Source organism: Staurois parvus, unplaced genomic scaffold (assembly GCF_062004578.1).
Source record: "Staurois parvus isolate SC_StPar_1 unplaced genomic scaffold, SC_StPar_1.0 ptg002461l, whole genome shotgun sequence".
Taxonomy (NCBI): domain Eukaryota; kingdom Metazoa; phylum Chordata; class Amphibia; order Anura; family Ranidae; genus Staurois; species Staurois parvus.
Window position 1 is genome coordinate 62,262 of NW_028320257.1, and position 20,899 is coordinate 83,160.

The 20,899-nt window shown below is 45.2% G+C and overlaps 1 protein-coding gene across 1 annotated transcript in view; it reads left to right on the forward strand.

Annotated features, from left to right (window-relative positions):
* Positions 1 to 18,299: 18,299 nt before the first annotated feature.
* The window catches only part of LOC149430767 (vomeronasal type-2 receptor 26-like), a 51,162-nt gene continuing 48,562 nt past the window's right edge, over positions 18,300 to 20,899 (forward strand). The window contains exon 1 of the mRNA XM_089666003.1: positions 18,300 to 18,554. Within this exon, the coding sequence (XP_089522129.1) occupies positions 18,300 to 18,554 (255 nt within the window). The remainder of the gene's footprint in view (positions 18,555 to 20,899) is intronic.

Here is a 20,899-nt window from a genome sequence, read left to right on the forward strand (position 1 = left end):
AGATTGTGACCTATCAAACGATTTGTCTGATCGTGAGCAATCTGAAGATATGCATGGTTTTTATGTAAGTCTCTCATACTCCAAGATATGAGACATAGGGAAATAATGGATTTTAAAAGTGTTACCTAGTTTCTTACTCCTCTGGAATGTCTTTGAACTCAAGGGAAGGCTTGGGTTATCTTTTTACGAGGTACCAGATTGCACAGCTTCCCAGCCAGCCCGGCACCCAGCTCAGAAATGTTTTATAGCTCGGTCCTACCTGCTGTGCCCGGGCCTGCCTGTGACACTTCCAACACACACACACACACCAAATGTCACTGTGACTCTCAGAGAGGGAGGGGGGAGAATGAGGGGAGATATGTTTGTACAAGATGGATGATCCTTTGCCAAAATGGAGGTTGGAGCCAAAATTGTTAAACCGCGTCCATCTCTGTGTGCATGATTTCTACACCAGTTACCATTTAGAGAAAATGTTTTGCTTTCACCAGGGACTGTTTTAAGACATTCTAGCTATCCACTTGGACCAGTCCTCTTGTTCCACAATGGTATTAAACTCCTGCTCTGATGCTAAAAGCTTGTGATAGCCTATTGGGAGAATTAACTTTCTGGGTATAAAATGCAAAAATGGTTCCCCCAGAGCCCAGGTAACACACTAGTTTTCAAAAGCTGTCATAGCACATAGACCTGAGGCCTTTCAATAAACCATTTACTGTAGATAGTGTGAGATTTACCAGTGAAACAATTCTGCCTGAGCCATGTCTAATTTCTCTCTCCTCATCCCCTTAATAAAATGATGTACCCTATGCAGGCACTTGTTTAACCACCACACAGAGGTACGTTGTTTTGTCAAGACCCTTGTTCCTAGGGCCGCCACCCCTTCTTCCTACCCCTTGTAACGGCCCTGTATGCTGTCACTTGCTATGGGGGCACTTGTGTGGGCCTGCTCCCAAGCTAGCTCTGTGTCAATAGACATCTCATGGCCTGTGATTGACAGCAGCGGGAGCCAATGGTAAGTATAAGGAGGGGGCTGGGGGGCTGCATACAGAAAGTGTTTTTACCTTAATGTATAGAATGCATTAAGTTAAGAAACCTTCACCCTTTAGAACCACTTTCACCATACAATGATCTGCTGGCAGCAGAAGAATAGCTCTGTCTGCAAAACCACAGGTCCCTATGAAGTGTCTCTGCCAGGTTTTATAGCTGGAATGTAGCAGAGATATGGAGTCACATGTCTGCCATGCTCCATCACATGTACCGTAGGTGTCCCCTTCTGTCAGGTTTTAATTCTGTCCAAGTCCTAGTTGGGGAAATTTCCCTTTATTCCCTGCCTTTGTAAGAATGATTGTTGGCAAATAAAGGGAAAGGTAATCACTCCTACAGGGACATGGACAGCAATGAAAACCCATTTTTTCATACAATATAGACCAGGGTTTCTCAACCAGGGTTCCATGGAACCACAGGGTTCCTTCAAAGGCTGAGCAATGAGCATTTTTTCCTATCAGATAAGTTCCCACTGACACCACGGATCTTTAGCTATCTGTAAGGGGACATTCTTCCCAATGCCCTCAGGTGTAAGGAGCATTCTTCCCACTGACCATCACACCAATGTATCATGAGTTGTAGATATAGTCATTTTTAGCCGGGGTTCCCTGAGACCGGAGAGTTACATCAAGAGTTCTTCTATGTTGAAAAGGTTGAGAAAGGCTGGTGTAGACAATCGTGAAATGTTTTAGTGCTTTGCCCCTGTTGGGGAGTTTTCTGAATATTGTGTTCCGATAAGCATTGCTAATGAAATAGGGAGTAAAGGTAAATTGGTGAGAACATTTTGAGACAGCTAGAAAGACTACAGAAAGGATCTACCAATCCTGTACAATGGAGTGCTAAGGGGTTCAATAATTCTGTACCAATACAGATCCTAATCAGCATGTCCCTCCAACTCATTAAACACCATAGCTCATTCTACTGACCAATTTTTGTTGTGGAGTTTCCCTAGAAGAGTGGGTCTTGTGTCCAAACACCCAACAAATCAAATCATATATGACTCATTCGCCCCTATTGGACATTTCCACCCTTGGATGTAAAATATTTTACTAGAAAAAAATATAAATTTTTAGGGAAATATATCTTCTAATTGAATAATTATAATTTTGAACTACTGAAGGTGTACTGAGTAAGAAATATAAGAATAAACCAACTTTGTTAGATCAGCTACACTGCTGGATATAGATTTCATATTTTCAGATTGATGTTACTATTACTGTTCTTTGTTCTGCAGAGTAAATCAGCCTCAGTCGATGTTTCTTTTATTTCGTTCTTTGTTCTGTAGTGTAAATCGGTCTCAGTCGATGTTTCTATTCTTCCGTTCTTTGTTCTGTAGTGTAAATCGGTCTCAGTCGATGTTTCTATTCTTCCGTTCTTTGTTCTGTAGTGTAAATCGGTCTCAGTCGATGTTTCTATTCCTCCGTTCTTTGTTCTGTAGTGTAAATCGGTCTCAGTCGATGTTTCTATTCTTCCGTTCTTTGTTCTGTAGTGTAAATCGGTCTCAGTCGATGTTTCTATTCCTCCGTTCTTTGTTCTGTAGTGTAAATCGGTCTCAGTCGATGTTTCTTTTATTCCGTTCTTTGTTCTGTGGTGTAAATCGGTCTCAATCGATGTTTCTTTTATTCCGTTCTTTGTTCTGTGGTGTAAATCCGTCTCAGTCCATGTTTCTATTCTTCCGTTCTTTGTTCTGTAGTGTAAATCGGTCTCAGTCGATGTTTCTATTCTTCCGTTCTTTGTTCTGTAGTGTAAATCGGTCTCAGTCGATGTGTATAAAGTTCTGGTGATTGTGTCTCCTCCTGGGCAGATCTGCCGATGACTGTGAGGATCTGTTGTGTGCCATGAGATGGTCTCCGCTCTTCTGTGTCTGTTACCTGCTGATCCTCGTCCTTCCCATCACATCCTATGGAGTAGGACTGACCCGGAGATCATCACCTGGTTGTAGACTTAACATGCATAAGCCATTGTTTGAGTATGAATATTACCAGAAGGGAGACGTGATTATCGGAGGACTGATTTCTGCTCACTTTGGTAGTGACTTTAGGGGCAATTTAAATGGATGCAGTGTTTCTAATTCATTTTTCTGCTTCTCTTTTTGTTGCTAGTAAGTCTCTTTTTGTCATCTTTGCTCTGTCTGTATGACTCAACAAAGAGAGAATATAATGGTTTGTCTTCATTTTCACTGTAATATTTTATGAAAAATGTACAAATGTTTCTAATGATGTTTTATACATTTTCTCATTACTTGAGTCCAGTCTGTGTTTCACCAAAAAATACATTTAATAACTATGGCTTGCATAATACTTTGTCCTCAGGCCCTGCTGGGATTTCTAATAGTCATGTGATGTGCCTATTGACAGCTCCTGCAGAATGAAAATCTTGATGGTTCTCTTTCTGCCCGGAGGGAGGTGTGCTGTCATTTAATAGCTCATTTGTATAGTCTCCTACTATTCAGGGATGGTCACAGTCAACAGTACAAAAAATGGCCACTGCCCCAGTCTATAACTGGCCTTCACAGCAAGGAGCACATGGAAGGGTGACACGTAAAACAACAAAAAAGACAAATTCCCGGCTCCAACTTGCCAGCCAGCCTGCAAACAAACCGAATTACCTGTCTAGCAGTGTGCGTTAAAAACAGGGGTTTAGTTAGCTCACATTTGCAAATACATGCGTAAGCTACAGAGCCACGTCATGGCACCCCAGTATTCTTAACTCTCCAATTTTAAGAGCCCCCATAGTAGAGGCACATGTATTTAATGGATAGACCAAGGGCAGGTGGACTGGGGTGCCGTGACGAGGCTCTGTAGCTTACTGTTTGTACTGTTGAACTGTTGGTGAGGGGGCGCACTGGACACCTTCGCTGCCATTGTGCTACATGCTGGGTGTCCAGTGTGCTCCTGTACCTTTGTAAGGTGGGGTGGGCTCCCTCAGGTCCATCTGCCCTTGGTCTATCCATTAAATACATGTGGATCTACTATGGGGGCTCTTACAATTGGAGAGTTAGGAACTACAGAATACTGGGGTGTCATGACGAGGCTCTGTAGCTTACTGTTTGTACTATTGAACTGTTGGTGAGGGGGTGCACTGGACACCTTAACTGCCATTGTGCTACATGCTGGGTGTCCAATGAGCTCCTGTACCTTTTAAAGGAGGGGTGGGCTCCCTCAGGTCCATCTGCGCTTGGTCTATAAATTAAATACATGTGCCTCTACTATGGGGGCTCTTAAAATTGCAGAGTTAGGAATTCCAGAATACTGGGGTGTCATGACGAGGCTCTGTAGCTTACTGTTTGTACTGTTGAACTGTTGGTGAGGGGGTGCACTGGACACCTTGGCTGCCATTGTGCTACATGCTGGATGTCCAGTGTGCTCCTGTACCTTTTTAAGGTGGGGTGGGCTCCCTCAGGTCCATCTGCCCTTGGTCTATCCATTAAATACATGTGCATCTACTATGGGGGGCTCTTACAATTGGAGAGTTAGGAACTACAAAATACTGGGGTGTCATGACGAGGCTCTGTAGCTTACTGTTTGTACTATTGAACTGTTGGTGAGGGGGTGCACTGGACAGCTTAACTGCCATTGTGCTATATGCTGGGTGTCCAATGCGCTCCTGTACCTTTTAAGGTGGGGTGGGCTCCCTCAGGTCTATCTGCCCTTGGTCTATAAATTAAATACATGTGCATCTACTATGGGGGCTCTTAAAATTGCAGAGTTAGGAATTGCAGAATACTGGGGTACCATGACAAGGTTCTGTAGTTTACGCATGTATTTGCAAATGTGTGCTAACTAAACCCCAGTTTCTAACGCATACTGCTAGACAGGTTAATTCGGATTGGTTGCAGGCTGGCTGGCAAGTTAGAGCCGGGAATTTGTCTTTTTTGTTGCTTGACATGGTCACAGTCAAGCCTATTCACAACACAGCAGTAAGTCAGCCTGGTGAAAACTTAGGGGTATACGTATAAAGCAATGAATATGACATTCAACAAATATTCACTGCAGGTGATTCTCCCTGCTAAATTTGCTTTAACCTCCCTGGCGGTATTCCCGAGTGTAGCTCGGGGTAACATTTCAGTACCAAAAGCGGTAACCCCGAGCTACACTCGGGAATACCATGCGGCGCTGCTCCGGCATGTGTTCTTCACTTACCTTACCCTGCGCTCCCACGATGTGTCCCCTGCAGCGTCCCCGGCCATCTCCTCCGGCCGATGCCGGCATCCGGCTTCTGTGTCCTGTCCCTGTGACGTCGGGACGTACGGGCGCCGCCAGCGGCGGGAAATTTAAAAATTTTAAAAAAATTTCATTTTTTTTTTTTTACATTTTACACAGTAAAACATTGCTGTTTCAACCTATTTCACATACATATTGTCCCGAGTGCTTTGTCCGGTGCCCTGCCTGCATTTTGTCTGTTTTTTCTGCCTGGAAACTGAGAAACGTCCATGGCGTCCAAAAAGTGTCCCTTTAGGTCAAAAGCGGTTTAGATCAGCTAGAGAACAGCGATAGTAAATCAGAACCACTTGCAGAATTGAGTGATAATGATTTGTGGGGGAAATTCGTCATCAGAAACTGAAAACGATTTTGCGACTGAGCTCAGCGATGTGCGAACTTGGCGCTCTATTTCACATTTCAGTGTTTTTGGTTTGATTATATTATTGAATTAAATTTTTTATTATTTTTATATTATTTTTATGATTATTTATTAAATTATAATTTATGATTTTGTGTTTCAAATTTTATCATACCCGGGATGTTTACTAGACTCTTGTTCGGACAGATTTCAGTGAGTTTTTCCTAAAAATTACAGCCTACAATAAAAAAAAATACATATTTCCATGCAAAAAAATGGTACCGCTTTCAGCACCAAAAATCTGAAATAATCATACCGCCGAGGAGGTTAAATGACAGTGATCGATTCACCAGCAGTGAAAGATTGGCAAAGTCACATTTACTGCTTTATAAGTATGGCTTCTTGTTCCTCATGCTCACTATTTGCTTTCACTATGGATGAGCAAATCTAGGTTCAGACTGGTCAGCCCCCTGTTCAGCTGGAGCCAAGCATCATACACAGACGTGGTATTTCTATTGCTTCTATATGGCCGCTTCTCTCTGTTAATGGTCACTAAGGAAGCAGTGGGTGCTGGCTCCTGCCACCTTCCTAGGAACCGTTGGCCCTGTCCTCATCAACATGGTGACAAGATACTTTGCCAGGGGGTGGTATGGTTCTGGCCCACTCTATTTTGTATGGTTCAGGAGGGCTCCCACCACCTTTCCTGGCCAACCAGGCTGCATACTTTGATTAAGGGTCTGAAATGGATTTTTAGGGGTAACACCAAGTTTTTTTTTTTTAGGTGTGAGGCCCCCCTTAAAATCCACACCAGACTCAAACTGTGTAGGGTGCACTACAAAGCAAAAAAACCCAAAAACGTATAAATTGCAGGTTGATGACGTTCCGATACTGACTTTTTTTTCAAGAAGCTGAAAATGAAATGTAATTTGCTGGCAATTCTAAAGGATAAGTTCAACTTTTAGTAAAAAATAATAAATGCAAATTTTTTTGCAGGTAAAAAATATGTGCATTTATTATTTTTGTCTGCAGGAGCCTGGAAAGCATTACACCATGGTGGTGCAGGTCTCATGCAGATCTGTCAGTATTATTTGCTTGCCTGTACAAGATGTACACGATGTATGGGATGTACGGGAATGTATGGGATGTACAGGGTGTATGGGGATGTATGTGATGTACGGTGTGTACGGGGGATGTATGGGATGTACGGGGATGTACGTGGTGTATGGAGGTGTACAGGGATGTACAGGATGTACGGGGTGTGCATAATGTATGGGGATGTACGAGATTTATGAGGATGTAAGGGGTGTACAGGGATTTATGGGGAGTTTGGGATGTATAAGGTGTATGGGATGTACGAGGTGTACAGGGATGTACAAGGTATACGGGATGTATGGGCTGTACGGGATGTATGGGGATGTATGAGATGTATGGGATGTACGAGGTATACAGGGATGTACAAGGTATACGGGATGTATGGGCTGTACGGGATGTATGGGGATGTATGAGATGTATGGGATGTACGAGGTATACAGGGATGTACAAGGTGTATGGGGGTGTACTGGGATGTACGAGGTGTATGGGGATCTACGAGGTGTACGGGACTTACAGGATGTACGGGGTGTGCACAATGTATGGGGATGTACGAGGTGTACAGGATGTATGGGGTGTATAGGATGTACAGGTATGTACGAGGTGTATGGGATGTACAAGATGTATGGGATGTACAGTTGCAAGAAAAAGTATGTGAACCCCTTGGGATTACGTGGAGTTTTGCATGAATTGTGCATAAAATGTGCTCTGAACGTCATCTAAGTCACAACAATAGAAGAACACAGTCTGCTGAACATAATACTACACAAACATTAGATGTTGCCATGGTTTAATTGCACATAACATGTAAACATTCACAGTGCAGGGAGGAAAATGTATGTGAACCTTTGGACTTAATAACTGGTTGACCCTCCTTTGGCAACAATAACCTCAACCAAATGTTTCCTGTAGTAGTTGCAGATCAGACCTGCACAACGATCTGGAGTAATTTTGGACCACTCCTCTTCACAAAACTGTTTCGGTGTAGCAATATTCTTGGGATGTCTGGTGTGAATCGCTCTCTTAAGGTCATGCCACAGCATTTCATTAGGGTTGAGGTCAGGACTCTGACTGGGCCACTCCAGAAGGTGTATTCTGTGCTGTTGCAGCCATTGTTTTGTTGAATTACTTGTATGCTTTGGGTCATTGTCCTGTTGCATCACCCATCCTCTGCGGAGCTTCAGTAGGCGGACAGATGGTCGTACGTTTTCCTGCAAAATGTCTTGATAAACTCTGGAATTCATTTTCCCATCAATGACAACAATCCATGCAGGCCCTGAGGCAGCAAAGCAGCCCCAAACCATGATGCTCCCTCCGTCATGTTTTACAGTGGGGATGAGGTTTTGATGTTGGTGTGCTGTGCCTTTTTTTCTCCACACAGTGTTGTGTGTTCTTCCCAAACAACTCAATCTTGGTTTCATCTGTCCACAGTATATTTTGCCAGTAGTGCTGTGGAACATCCAGGTGCTCTTTTGCAAACCTCAAACGTGCTGCAATATTCTTTTTGGACAGCAATGGCTTCCTCCGTGGTGTCCTCCCATGTACTCCATTCTTGTTTAATGTTTTCCTTATTGTAGATGTGTCAACAAAAATGTTAGCATGTGCCAGAGATTTCTGTAGGTCTTTAGCTGACACTCTGGGATTCTTCTTTACCTCATGCAGCATTCTGCGCTGTGCTCTTGCAGTCATTTTTACAGGACGACCACGCCTAGGGAGAGTAGCAACAGTGCTAAACTTTCTCCATTTGTAGACAGTCTGTCTTACTGTGGACACATGAACATCAAGGCTTTTGGAGATACTTTTGTAACCCTTTTCCAACTTCATGCAAGTCAACAATTCTTGATCGTAAGTCTTCTGAGAGCTCTTTTCTGCGAGGCATGGTTCACATCAGACAGTGCTTCTTGAAACCAGTAAACCCAAAACAGGTGTGTGTTTTTTAAGGGCAGGAAAGCTGTCAGCAACACATCCAATATCATCACACTGATTGGAGTCAAGGTTGGCTCACTCCTGGCTCCAATTAGCTCTGGGAGAAGTCATTAAGCTAGGGCCTCACATACTTTTTCCTCCCTGCACTGTGAATGTTTACATGTTATGTGCAATTAAACCATGGCAACATCTAATGTTTGTGTAGTATTATGTTCAGCAGACTGTGTTCTTCTATTGTTGTGACTTAGATGACGTTCAGAGCACATTTTATGCCCAATTCATGCAAAACTCCACGTAATCCTAAGGGGTTCACATACTTTTTCTTGCAACTGTACAAGGTGTATGGGGATGTACGAGGTGTATGGGGATGTACGAGGTGTATGGGGATGTACGGGGTGTATGGGGATGTACGGGGTGTATGGGGATGTACGGGGTGTATGGGGATGTACGGGACGTATGGGGGATATATGGGATGTATGGGCTGTACAGGATGTATGGGGTGTACAAGGTGTATGGGATATATGAGGTGTACGGGGTGTACAGGATGCACGAGGTGTATGGGATGTATAAGGTGTATGGTGTGGCAGGCGCAGCACCCTTTGGTGCCTAGTGCGCTGTGGCATTAGAAAAATTATGCAATTGCTGTTTCTTTGTTTGATTAGACTGACTTTACTCTGTAATTCCTCCAATGCCGCTCTATGGATGCAGTAGGTTTAAAGAGCACACCGAATACTTTAGTTAACTTCGTTAATAACTTCAATCTTCTTCATATAACTGCTTACAATGGCTTGTTTCATTTATCATACAGTAGCTTATTTCTTTCATATTACAGTGGTTTAATTCGGTGGATTATATTGATAACTTATTTTGTTCTGTATATTTCGATTACTCAACAGTGACTTGATTCGATAGCTTATCTTGGTGGAACTACAAGTAAACACATACAACAAATTTTACACACAGATCTACCTGCACTGAGGAACAGACAAGTGCATTAAATACCTATTTGGCCTTCTCTGCTTCCATAGAGCTTCTCTGACTGGAACTTTGTCTGTTTCCTCTTCTGTCTGGTGAGCAAGTGACTCTAGAACAATCTAGCAGGGAGTTTTACACAGACACAAATGTGAAACTGGCTGGGATTGGTTAAGGCTCTGTACAGTGTGAGGCTGGCTGTGATTGGCTCACCTATACACTGACTCTTAAAGGCATATTTTCCTTTTCTGCATCTGCTAACACAATTAATATAAAAATGTCATATAACATTCAAAGACATAAATCACAGCAATGATTCTGCTTTTGGCTTTAACATATGCACATATACACTTTACTGAGGTTATTGGCAGGTTTGGTATACACATATATGTGACCCATATTAACAACCTAAGACTGGTCTTAGCTGGCCAGCTACATATGGGGATGTATGAGGTCTATGGAATGTACGGGCTGTATGGGGATGTACGGGCTGTATGGGGATGTACGAGGTGTATGGGGATGTACGAGGTGTATGGGGATGTACGAGGTGTATGGGATGTACGAGGTGTATGGGGATGTACAAGGTGTATGGGGATGTACAAGGTGTATGGGGATGTACGGGCTGTATGTGGATGTACGGGGTGTATGGGATGTACGGGGTGTATGGGATGTACGGGGTGTATGGGATTATGGGTTGTACAGGATGTATAAGCAAGCAGATATACTGACAGGAAGAATGAATGAACTACCATGGAGCTGTGAGTTCATTGAGGACTACAAGCCGACAGCCACTAAGTATTTTAGGACTTGTAGTCCCTCCTTCACAGAGGACTGTAAATGAGTAATGCGGCCAGGTGGGTAGGGCCCCGCAAGGGCTTGTTTTTTTTTTAAATTTGACAGCTAGTGACGGGGGAGAGGATCCCCTCCTGGCTGTCACAGCGGGGACTCAGGGGTGTGGGGGCCAGTCTGATCATAACATGTTACCCCCTGAATATGGCTGTAACATGTTACAAAAGGTGAACTTATCCTTTAGCACTGTTTTCCTTAATAAATGTAAGTGCTGCGGTCTCAGTTTTTGTCCAGCACTGAAATGCGTCACTTCACAGGAAGGATTAGGACCCCCCCCCGGGCATGGTATCTTATGAAATTGGGCATTTTTAAAGGTTCAGCATTTAAAAAATTACTGCTGCTGCACTAATGGAAATTTTTTGGGGGAAATTGGTACATGTCCCCCTCCCCCATGCCATTTGTATATCCCCTTGCCTATTAGTCGAGAACATTGTCACTTTTAATTTCACAGATTTGGCTCCCATTGATTTCAATGTGGTTTTAGGTCCATAGTTGGGTTTGTGGGATTCTGAGCATGGTGATGATGGGATTTACGATTCTTTATGCCCTCCATTTTCACAGAACGTCTTGTATACTTTATCATATGTATACCTATTTATCCACCATATATATATACAGTGGGGCAAAAAAGTATTTAGCCAGCCACCAATTGTGCAAGTTCTCCCACTTACAAAGATGAGAGAGGCCTGTAATTGGCATCATAGGGAGACCTCAACTATGAGAGACAAAATGAGAAAACAAATCCAGACAATCACATTGGCTGATCTGGAAAGAATTTATTTGCAAATTATGGTGGAAAATAAGTATTTGGTCACCTACAAACAAGCAAGATTTCTGGCTCTCACAGACCTGTACCTTCTTCTTTAAGAGGCTCCTCTGTCCTGCACTCATTACCTGTATCAATGGCACCTGTTTGATCTTGTTATCAGTATAAAAGACACCTGGCCACAACCTCACTCACACTCCAAACTCCACTATGGTGAAGACCAAAGAGCTGTCGAAGGACACCAGAAACAAAAAACTGTAGACCTGCACCAGGCTGGGAAGACTGAATCTGCAATAGGCAAGCAGCTTGGTGTGAACAAATCAACTGTGGGAGCAATAATTAGAAAATGGAAGACATACAAGACCACTGATAATCTCCCTCGATCTGGGGCTCCACGCAAGATCTCACCCCGTGGGGTCAAAATGATCACAAGAACGGTGAGCAAAAATCCCAGGACCACACGTGGGGGACCTAGTGAATGACCTGCAGAGAGCTGGGACCAACGTAACAAAGGCTACCATCAGTAACACACTACGCCGCCAGGGACTCAGATCCTGCAGTGCCAGACGTGTCCCCCTGCTTAAGCCAGCACATGTCCGGGCCCGTCTGAAGTTTGCTAGAGAGCATTTGGATGATCCAGAAGAGGATTGGGAGAATGTCATGTGGTCAGATGAAACCAAAATAGAACTGTTTGGTAGAAACACAACTCGTCGTGTTTGGAGGAGAGAGAATGCTGAGTTGCATCCAAAGAACACCATACCTACTGTGAAGCATGTGGGTGGCAACATCATGCTTTGGGGCTGCTTCTCCGCAAAGGGACCAGGACGACTGATCCATGTACAGGACAGAATAAATGGGGCCATGTATCGTGAGATTTTGAGTGCAAACCTCCTTCCATCAGCAAGGGCATTGAAGATGAAACGTGGCTGGGTCTTCCAACATGACAATGATCCCAAACATACCGCCCGGGCAACAAAGGAGTGGCTTCGTAAGAAGCATTTCAAGGTCCTGGAGTGGCCTAGCCAGTCTCCAGATCTCAACCCCATAGAAAACCTTTGGAGGGAGTTGAAAGTCCGTGTTGCCCAGCGACAGCACCAAAACATCACTGCTCTAGAGGAGATCTGCATGGAGGAATGGGCCAACATACCAGCAACAGTGTGTGCCAACCTTGTGAAGACTTTCAGGAAACGTCTGACCTCTGTCATTGCCAACAAAGGATATACAGTTGCAAGAAAAAGTATGTGAACCCCTTGGGATTACGTAGAGTTTTGCATGAATTGGGCATAAAATGTGCTCTGAACGTCATCTAAGTCACAACAATAGAAGAACACAGTCTGCTGAACATAATACTACACAAACATTAGATGTTGCCATGGTTTAATTACACATAACATGTAAACATTCACAGTGCAGGGAGGAAAAAGTATGTGAGGCCCTAGCTTAATGACTTCTCCCAGAGCTAATTGGAGCCAGGAGTGAGCCAACCTTGACTCCAATCAGTGTGATGATATTGGATGTTTTGCTGACAGCTGTCCTGCCCTTAAAAAACACACACCTGTTTTGGGTTTACTGGTTTCAAGATGCACTGTCTGATGTGAACCATGCCTCGCAGAAAAGAGCTCTCAGAAGACCTACGATCAAGAATTGTTGACTTGCATGAAGCTGGAAAGGGTTACAAAAGTATCTCCAAAGCCTTGATGTACATGTGTCCACGGTAAGACAGACTGTCTACAAATGGAGAAAGTTTAGCACTGTTGCTACTCTCCCTAGGCGTGGTCGTCCTGTAAAAATGACTGCAAGAGCACAGCGCAGAATGCTGCATGAGGTAAAGAAGAATCCCAGAGTGTCAGCTAAAGACCTACAGAAATCTCTGGCACATGCTAACATTTTTGTTGACACATCTACAATAAGGAAAACATTAAACAAGAATGGAGTACATGGGAGGACACCACGGAGGAAGCCATTGCTGTCCAAAAAGAATATTGCAGCACGTTTGAAGTTTGCAAAAGAGCACCAGGATGTTCCACAGCACTACTGGCAAAATATACTGTGGACAGATGAAACCAAGATTGAGTTTTTTGGGAGGAACACACAACACTATGTGTGGAGAAAAAAAGGCACAGCACACCAACATCAAAACCTCATCCCCACTGTAAAACATGGCGGAGGGAGCATCATGGTTTGGGGCTGCTTTGCTGCTTTAGGGCCTGGACGGATTGTTGTCATTGATGGGAAAATGAATTCCAGAGTTTATCAAGACATTTTGCAGGAAAATGTACGACCATCTGTCCGCCAATTGAAGCTCCGCAGAGGATGGGTGATGCAACAGGACAATGACCCAAAGAATACAAGTAATTCAACAAAATAATGGCTGCAACAGCACAGAATACGCCTTCTGGAGTGGCCCAGTCAGAGACCTGACCTCAACCCGATTGAAATGCTGTGGCATGACCTTAAGAGAGCGATTCACACCAGACATCCCAAGAATATTGCTACACTGAAACAGTTTTGTGAAGAGGAGTGGTCCAAAATTACTCCAGATCGTTGTGCAGGTCTGATCTGCAACTACAGGAAATGTTTGGTTGAGGTTATTGCTGCCAAAGGAGGGTCAACCAGTTATTAGGTCCAAAGGTTCACATACTTTTTCCTCCCTGCACTTTGAATGTTTACATGTTATGTGTAATTAAACCATAGCAACGTCTAATGTTTGTTAGTATTATGTTCAGCAGACTGTGTTCTTCTATTGTTGTGACTTAGATGACGTTCAGAGCACATTTTATGCCCAATTCATGCGAAACTCCACGTAATCCCAAGGGGTTCACATACTTTTTCTTGCAACTGTATAACAAAGTATTGACATGAACTTTTGATATTGACCAAATACTTATTTTCCACCATAACTGCTGCCACTCACTTCCAAGCTCCTTGAGCGCTTGGTCTTCGATCGCCTAAGCGCGCACCTGACTGACAGCAACCTCCTTGACCCACTACAGTCCGGCTTCCGTCCCCTACACTCCACCGAAACTGCCCTCCTCAAAATCACCAACGATCTACTAACCGCCAAAGCCAAAGGCGACTACTCTGTCCTCCTCCTCCTAGACCTCTCCGCGGCCTTTGACACAGTCGACCACCCCCTCCTCCTTAATAGACTACTCTTCCTTGGCATCAGAGACACCGCTCTCTCTTGGTTCTCGTCCTATCTATCCCAACGCTCCTTCAGCGTTTCCTACAACGATACCACCTCCTCTTCCCTCCCCCTCTCTGTTGGGGTCCCCCAGGGCTCTGTCCTTGGACCCCTTCTCTTCTCCATCTACACCTCCTCCCTTGGCAAACTCATACACTCCCACGGCTTCAATTACCACCTCTACGCTGATGATACTCAAATCTACCTATCCACCCCTCACCTCACCCCCACATTCTCCGCCCGCATCACTCACCTCCTAAACGACATCTGACTGGATGTCGCTCCATTTCCTCAAGCTCAACCTCTCCAAAACCGAGCTTCTCGCCTTCCCCCCAGCCCGCGCCCCCCCCCCATCCTTTCCATCACTACCAACAACACCACCATCAATCCCGCCCAGCAAGCCAAGGTCCTTGGCGTCATTCTGGACTCAAACCTTTCCTTTCAACCTCATATCAAATCTCTCACAAACACATGCAGGCTCCACCTCCGAAACATCGCCAAGATACGCTCCTTCCTTACCCCAGACACCACTAAACTACTCGTACACTCCCTGATTATCTCACGCCTTGACTACTGCAACTCCCTCCTCACCGGCCTACCCCAGTGCAGGCTCTCCCCGCTTCAGACCATCCTGAACTCAGCGGCCAGACTCATCCACCTCACCAGCCGCTCCACCTCTGCCACCCCCCTCTGCCTCTCCCTCCACTGGCTCCCCATTGCCCAACGCATTAAATTCAAATTGCTCACCCTGACCTATAAGGCCATTCACAACACTGCCCCTAACTACCTCACCGACCTGATTACCAGGTACCACCCTACCCGTACCCTTCGCTCTTCACAGGACCTCCTTCTATCTTGCTCCCTGGTCTCCTCCTCCCACGCACGACTGCAAGACTTCTCCAGGTCCTCCCCCATCCTCTGGAAATCACTACCCCAATCCATCAGACTGTCACCTTCCCTCCTCACCTTCAGGCGCTCCCTGAAAACCCACCTCTTCAGGGAAGCCTACCCCACCCTCACCTAACAGCCGCTGCCCTTCCCTCCTCCTACCACTCCATCCCCCACAGCCGTTTCCTCCTGTGCCTCTACCCCCTCCCTCCTAGATTGTAAGCTCGAAAGAGTAGGGCCCTCTTACCCCTTGTGTACTGTTTGATGTTACTGTACTGTTTCATGTATTGTCCCCCCCTCTATTGTACAGCGCTGAGCAAACCCTTTGGCGCTATATAAACTCGATAAATAAATAATTTGCAAATTAATTATTTCTAAATCAGCCAATGTGATTGTCTGGATTTTTTTTCTCATTCTGTCTCTCATAGTTGAGGTCTACCTATGATGCCAATTACAGGCCTCTCTCATCTTTTTAAGTGGGAGAACTTGCACATTTGTTGGCTGACTTAATACTTTTTTGCCCCACTGCATATATATATATATATATATATATATATTTATATTTATATTGTGACAGTGTAGCGATCTGTCACCCAGCATTCTCAACAAGGCAGGTTGAGGGGCTCCGGGGTACGTGTTTGATACAGAGGAAAGTGGATTTTCCTAATTGGTTTGTAAGATCCACTTTGGGACCTGGAGCTGGGAGATTTCAAAGCGATTTGGGAGGGATGAAATCTCCAATCCTGGGACCAGGTTTTGGGAATGGCCAGGAGACTGATTGCACAGGTGTGTGCAGGCCTTTTCATAGAGGCATAACAAGGGTTCTGGGCTCCACCCCGGCACATAGGAGTCAGGAGGGCTCCACCCTGGCAGACAGGAGGTCTCTGCCTTGGAGTCAGGAGGGCTTCACCAAGGAGAGGTGGAAGCCAGACTAATTGTGTGCTAGCGGCCAGCTGTGTGCAAGAGCCATATTTTGGGAAGAGTCTGCAGGAGACAGACCGAAAACAAGCCAGGAGGCTGAATCTTTGTTGCTTTTGTTTGATGGTGGATACCCCTGCATGGGAAGTTTTATGTTACGGGACGTTCTTTTAAATAAAATTGGGCAAAAAGGCTCTTAAAAGAAGTGAGTTGCTGTGTGCTGTTGAAAGGAAAAGCTCTACCACTGGAAGTGAGGTCCCACATATGGTGGAGGATGCGGGCAGAACGGGAGATCCCTGCGATGAAGTTCATTTGTTATATGAACTGTGTTTGGTGCATAAGTCTGCACTATCTGTGTGTGCAGGTGAGGAGAACCTGCTAGAGAAAAGGACTTTGCCTTAAAGAGACCGTGTTCCATGGTGTTGCTGAACTGTGTAACACACTGCTGTGTGCGTGACTGCAAAGATGGGGCGGTCAAAACAGAAAAAGGAGGCAATGTTTGCTGAGATGAGAGATAGAGCCCTGTGGCTAGGGGGTTATATACAGCATACCCCAGCCAAGCCCGGAAATTTAAATGTGGGTGAATCTGCTGTGGACTGGTGCAAGCGGCACCTGGCAGCATTGAACCAACCCACAGAGGAAAGCAAGCCAACCTTCAGTGCAAGGAGAGAGCTGCAGGATGTCCATACCTGGGAGAGGGGTGTTGTCGCTGATGGCAGCGCTGTTGCAGTTAAACCAGTAGCTGTTGTAAAAAATGTGAATGTGTCACAGCTTGAGAGAGGGTCCAGCAGAGAGAAGCCCAAGCTATGCGCAAGCAGAGGGGCTGACCAGAGACCAGGACTGAGAGTGATTGCCCATAGCAACACAGAGGAGGTCAGTCAGGCTGTCTGTGTACGGGGGGTGATGTCGTACAAGGATCATGGCAAGTGGCATCAAGAGGAGCCAATAGAGCGTGTTGCAAAGTTCTGCTTGGAGAGTGCAATCTCCCATGGCAACAGGAGAAAAAAAAAAATATTACCTGGAAGGAGGAGCTACACTTCTCACCTCTGCTCCCCCTGGAACCCTAATTCCACACTGCTCCCCCTGCAATCCTCTTCCAACACTTCTCATCTCTGCTCCCCCTGGAACCCTAATTCCACACTGCTCCCCCTGCAATCCTCTTCCAACACTTCTCATCTCTGCACCTGCTGCAATGCTCCTTCAATACTATCCCACTCCCCCCCCCCCCCGAAATCCTCTTCAAGTACTTCTGATCCAGGACTGCTCATCATGCAATCTCTTCCTAAATTGCTCGCTTTTGCAACCCTGCTCTCTCCTTCCCCCCTCTGCACCCCTCTTCCAGCACTTTTCAACTCTGCACCTCCAGGGAACCGGATATCATCAGCAGTCTACGGTTTGTCATTTATGCAATCTGCAGTTGCCTATCAAATTTTATTTTTTTTATGGTTTTCTAAGAAGTGCTAATCCTAGCACACATGATCAGAAAATGTTACGGAAAAACCTCGCTTTTAAAGCAATCGTGCGATAATCTGATCGCTAGTACCCAGCTATATGAAGGGACGAAATGTTTCTCATACGATACCAGATTGTAAGATTTGATTGTTGCAGTTTTCATCTGAAAATGCAATGCAAATACATGACATCACTCCCGAATTTTCTTTCGGTCATACTAGAATGTTCATAATGTTGGTAGCCTCTTCACTTTCGATATGAGACTAGCATGCAACACACACCCCCAAAAAAAAAAAAAAAAAAAAAAAAAACAACAGCCGATCATTCGTCCAATATTCTCATTGTGTATACGGACTGACCATTTGGGCACGCGGCACTTCCCGAGGGCCCAGGGTCAGTAGGGGGCCCCATGAGATGCCTCTAGTACCTTTCATAGGCTTTTTTGGGTGTGGTTTGAGTATGTGTGAGGACACAGGGGCCCCCATGATCCCCTATTGCCCAGGGGCCCCATGAGTTATCAGTCCGCCCCTGTATACGGGGCTTTAGTTTTTTGGGCTGTGGCCAAACTGTACTCTCAGAAGTAACCATTTTAATTTTTAAAACCTCTCATTATCTGGCAGTGTTGACACTGAAGAGTACAAAAGCATCTTGGCGATGACCACGGCTGTCAATGAGATAAACCAGAACCCCGATCTCCTGCCCAATGTCACCCTGGGCTATCATATATTTAATACTTGTAATGATCCAATGAAAACTTTGAGATATGCCATGAAGATATTGTCTGGAGAAAAGGAAGCTCCTAACTATTACTGTAAGGGAGACGGAGAAGTGGCCGGTTTTATTGGTGACAGTACTTTCGAGTCGAATAATGCGCTGGCTCAATTACTCAGTTTGTATCGGTATACACAGGTAAGTGATCACTTCCATATATTATGTATGTGTAGCATCAAAACAACTTTGTTGGGGTCTAGGGGTATGTGGGATGCCCAAGGAACTGTAGAACGAGGACACCTTCTTAGCACACACTGTACAAAATTTGGAACAAATATCAGCAACAGCTAATTTAAGGAGCACTGAGTACCCTTTGTTTTACCTCCTCAGACCCCAGATACCTCCTCAGACCCCAGATGAATCCTTCCTCTTTCACCCGGTTGTCCTGAGGGTATCCCTGGGCAAGGGATTCTAATATCTGCAATTAAGTAGTCCCAGATGAGAACAAGTTGGGTGTTGCACCTGACCGCCCTCTCCCTTCTGTGGCCAAGGGGGTGAAGGAGTACATATACTGTCCTGTCCTGTAGCTTAGTGGGTTGGTAGCGGCTTTCAAGCCTTATGCTGGGCTAGCTCCTTCCCTTCCAACAGGTTGTCCTCCATAGGAGACTAGTGGCACAGTGGAGATCCTTCTGTCCAGCATCCAGCCAGTAGGTAGGCTCCCCTTCTTGGGGCCTTCTCCTGGGCTCCACACTCCAGCACCTTCTCTCAGTCCATCTTCCACCAGACTCCAACAACAAACCTTGCTGCTCAGGCTCTGCCACATTTAAGGGCTGTTCTTGACCACACTACCTGGCGTCTTGCCTGGGGATTGGCCAAGTTCCTCTAAATTTGCAAATCTGGGCCTACTTCCCTCCTCCGCCCCTGTTCCAGAAAGTGTCAGAAGTTTCTGGAAGGGTGGGAGGGCTCCAGAAGTCCTGACCTGTAGAGCCTCCCAGCTTGTGCTGAGGTGAACTCACTACCTCATTCCTAGGCTGGCTCATCCCAGGTCGCTTCTCTAACAAAAATCCTATTTAGCTAGCCTAGAAGGGGCTACCTATGTAATATGGTTTGTTCAATAGATGGCTCTGTACAGTCTGGGTGGAGTATTTTAGATTTAGTTTTTCCAGAATGAGTGCAGATTAGAATACCAGAAATTTTAATATTTGGTCTACACAGAACATTGCAACTTGGGGGAATTATTCAGTGATTATTATCCTCAAATCCTTCTGGGTCCCACCATTTTGCTTAACAGGTTTAGTTGCTTGAATGAGAGAACACTCCAGGTGGCATGAACTCAGCATGTTCTTTTGGTAGGTTTTTAGAATTGCCTTTGGATCCAGTGCCCAAAATATTAGCTCAGCTATAAGGAGCTGTAAGAAAATAATCTGTGCCCAGGGGCGGACTGACCATTTGGAAACTCGGGCACTGCCCGAGGGCCCGGGGACAGTAGGGGTCCCCATGAGTTGCCCCGGAACCTTTTCATAGGCTTTTTTGAGTTTGGGCAAGGACACAGGGGCCCCATGATCCCCTATTGCCTGGGAGCCCCGTAAGTTGTCAGTCCGCCCCTGGCTGTGCCATTTGTGAAAGTCTCCTTTATGTAGTTGTTTTTACACCAGTCAAAATTGTATGTATCTGGACATCTGCCGACATTATTGCATTGTGTGTGGAAGATTTATACAGGAAATATTTTAATACAATAGAGTAGTCAGTCAGTCATTTTGCATCCTCACCGGGTGCCACCATTATTTCCAAATGGAAGCTCACCATCCATGAATGTTAGCTTTAAACACAGTCTATCCTGAACTGTGAATCAGGAGACAGGCGTAGGCCTGTCAGGGAACAGGTGTGGGTTCCCGTTAGGAGAGGTGATCCACTCAAGAGAGATCAGTCCATTCTGGAAGAGAGATTCCATGCCCATCAGGCTGAGGGGGTTAAGGCAGCTAAACAAGTCTGAGAAAGCCAGGATGACTAGACAAGTCCAGAGGACTGAGGGAATCTGGTGGTCTGAGAGGAGTGAGAGAGCCTGGAGTGCCAGGAGATCCTGATTTAAGAGGCCAGGGAGTGGGCCTGTGCAGCCGGTTGCTGTAACTACAGACTGAATGAGCAAGGACAGCTAGGTGAAATGGTCTGAGGGAACAGTGAGGAGAACGTTGGTACTGCTAAAGAGGGAGCCAGATGTTGCTAGTTTTGATGATAGTACCCCTACAAGGGCAATTTTACTATTGAACCTTTACTTTGGGGTTTAATAAAAGTGGGCCAACAAACCCTAAAATGAAGTTTTTGGCACAAAAATTACTACTATCACTGAAATAATTATCCCCCAAGATCGTACTCAGTAGAGTAGTCAATGACTGGGATCACATTAAGCATCCTCACAAGGTGCCATCAATATTTCCAATTTGAAATCTTACCATCCATGGATGGAAGCTTTAAACAAAGCCCATCCCACACCGTGAATCCCTTGTAGGTGACAAATAGGGATGGTGGGACACAAGAGGAGGGTT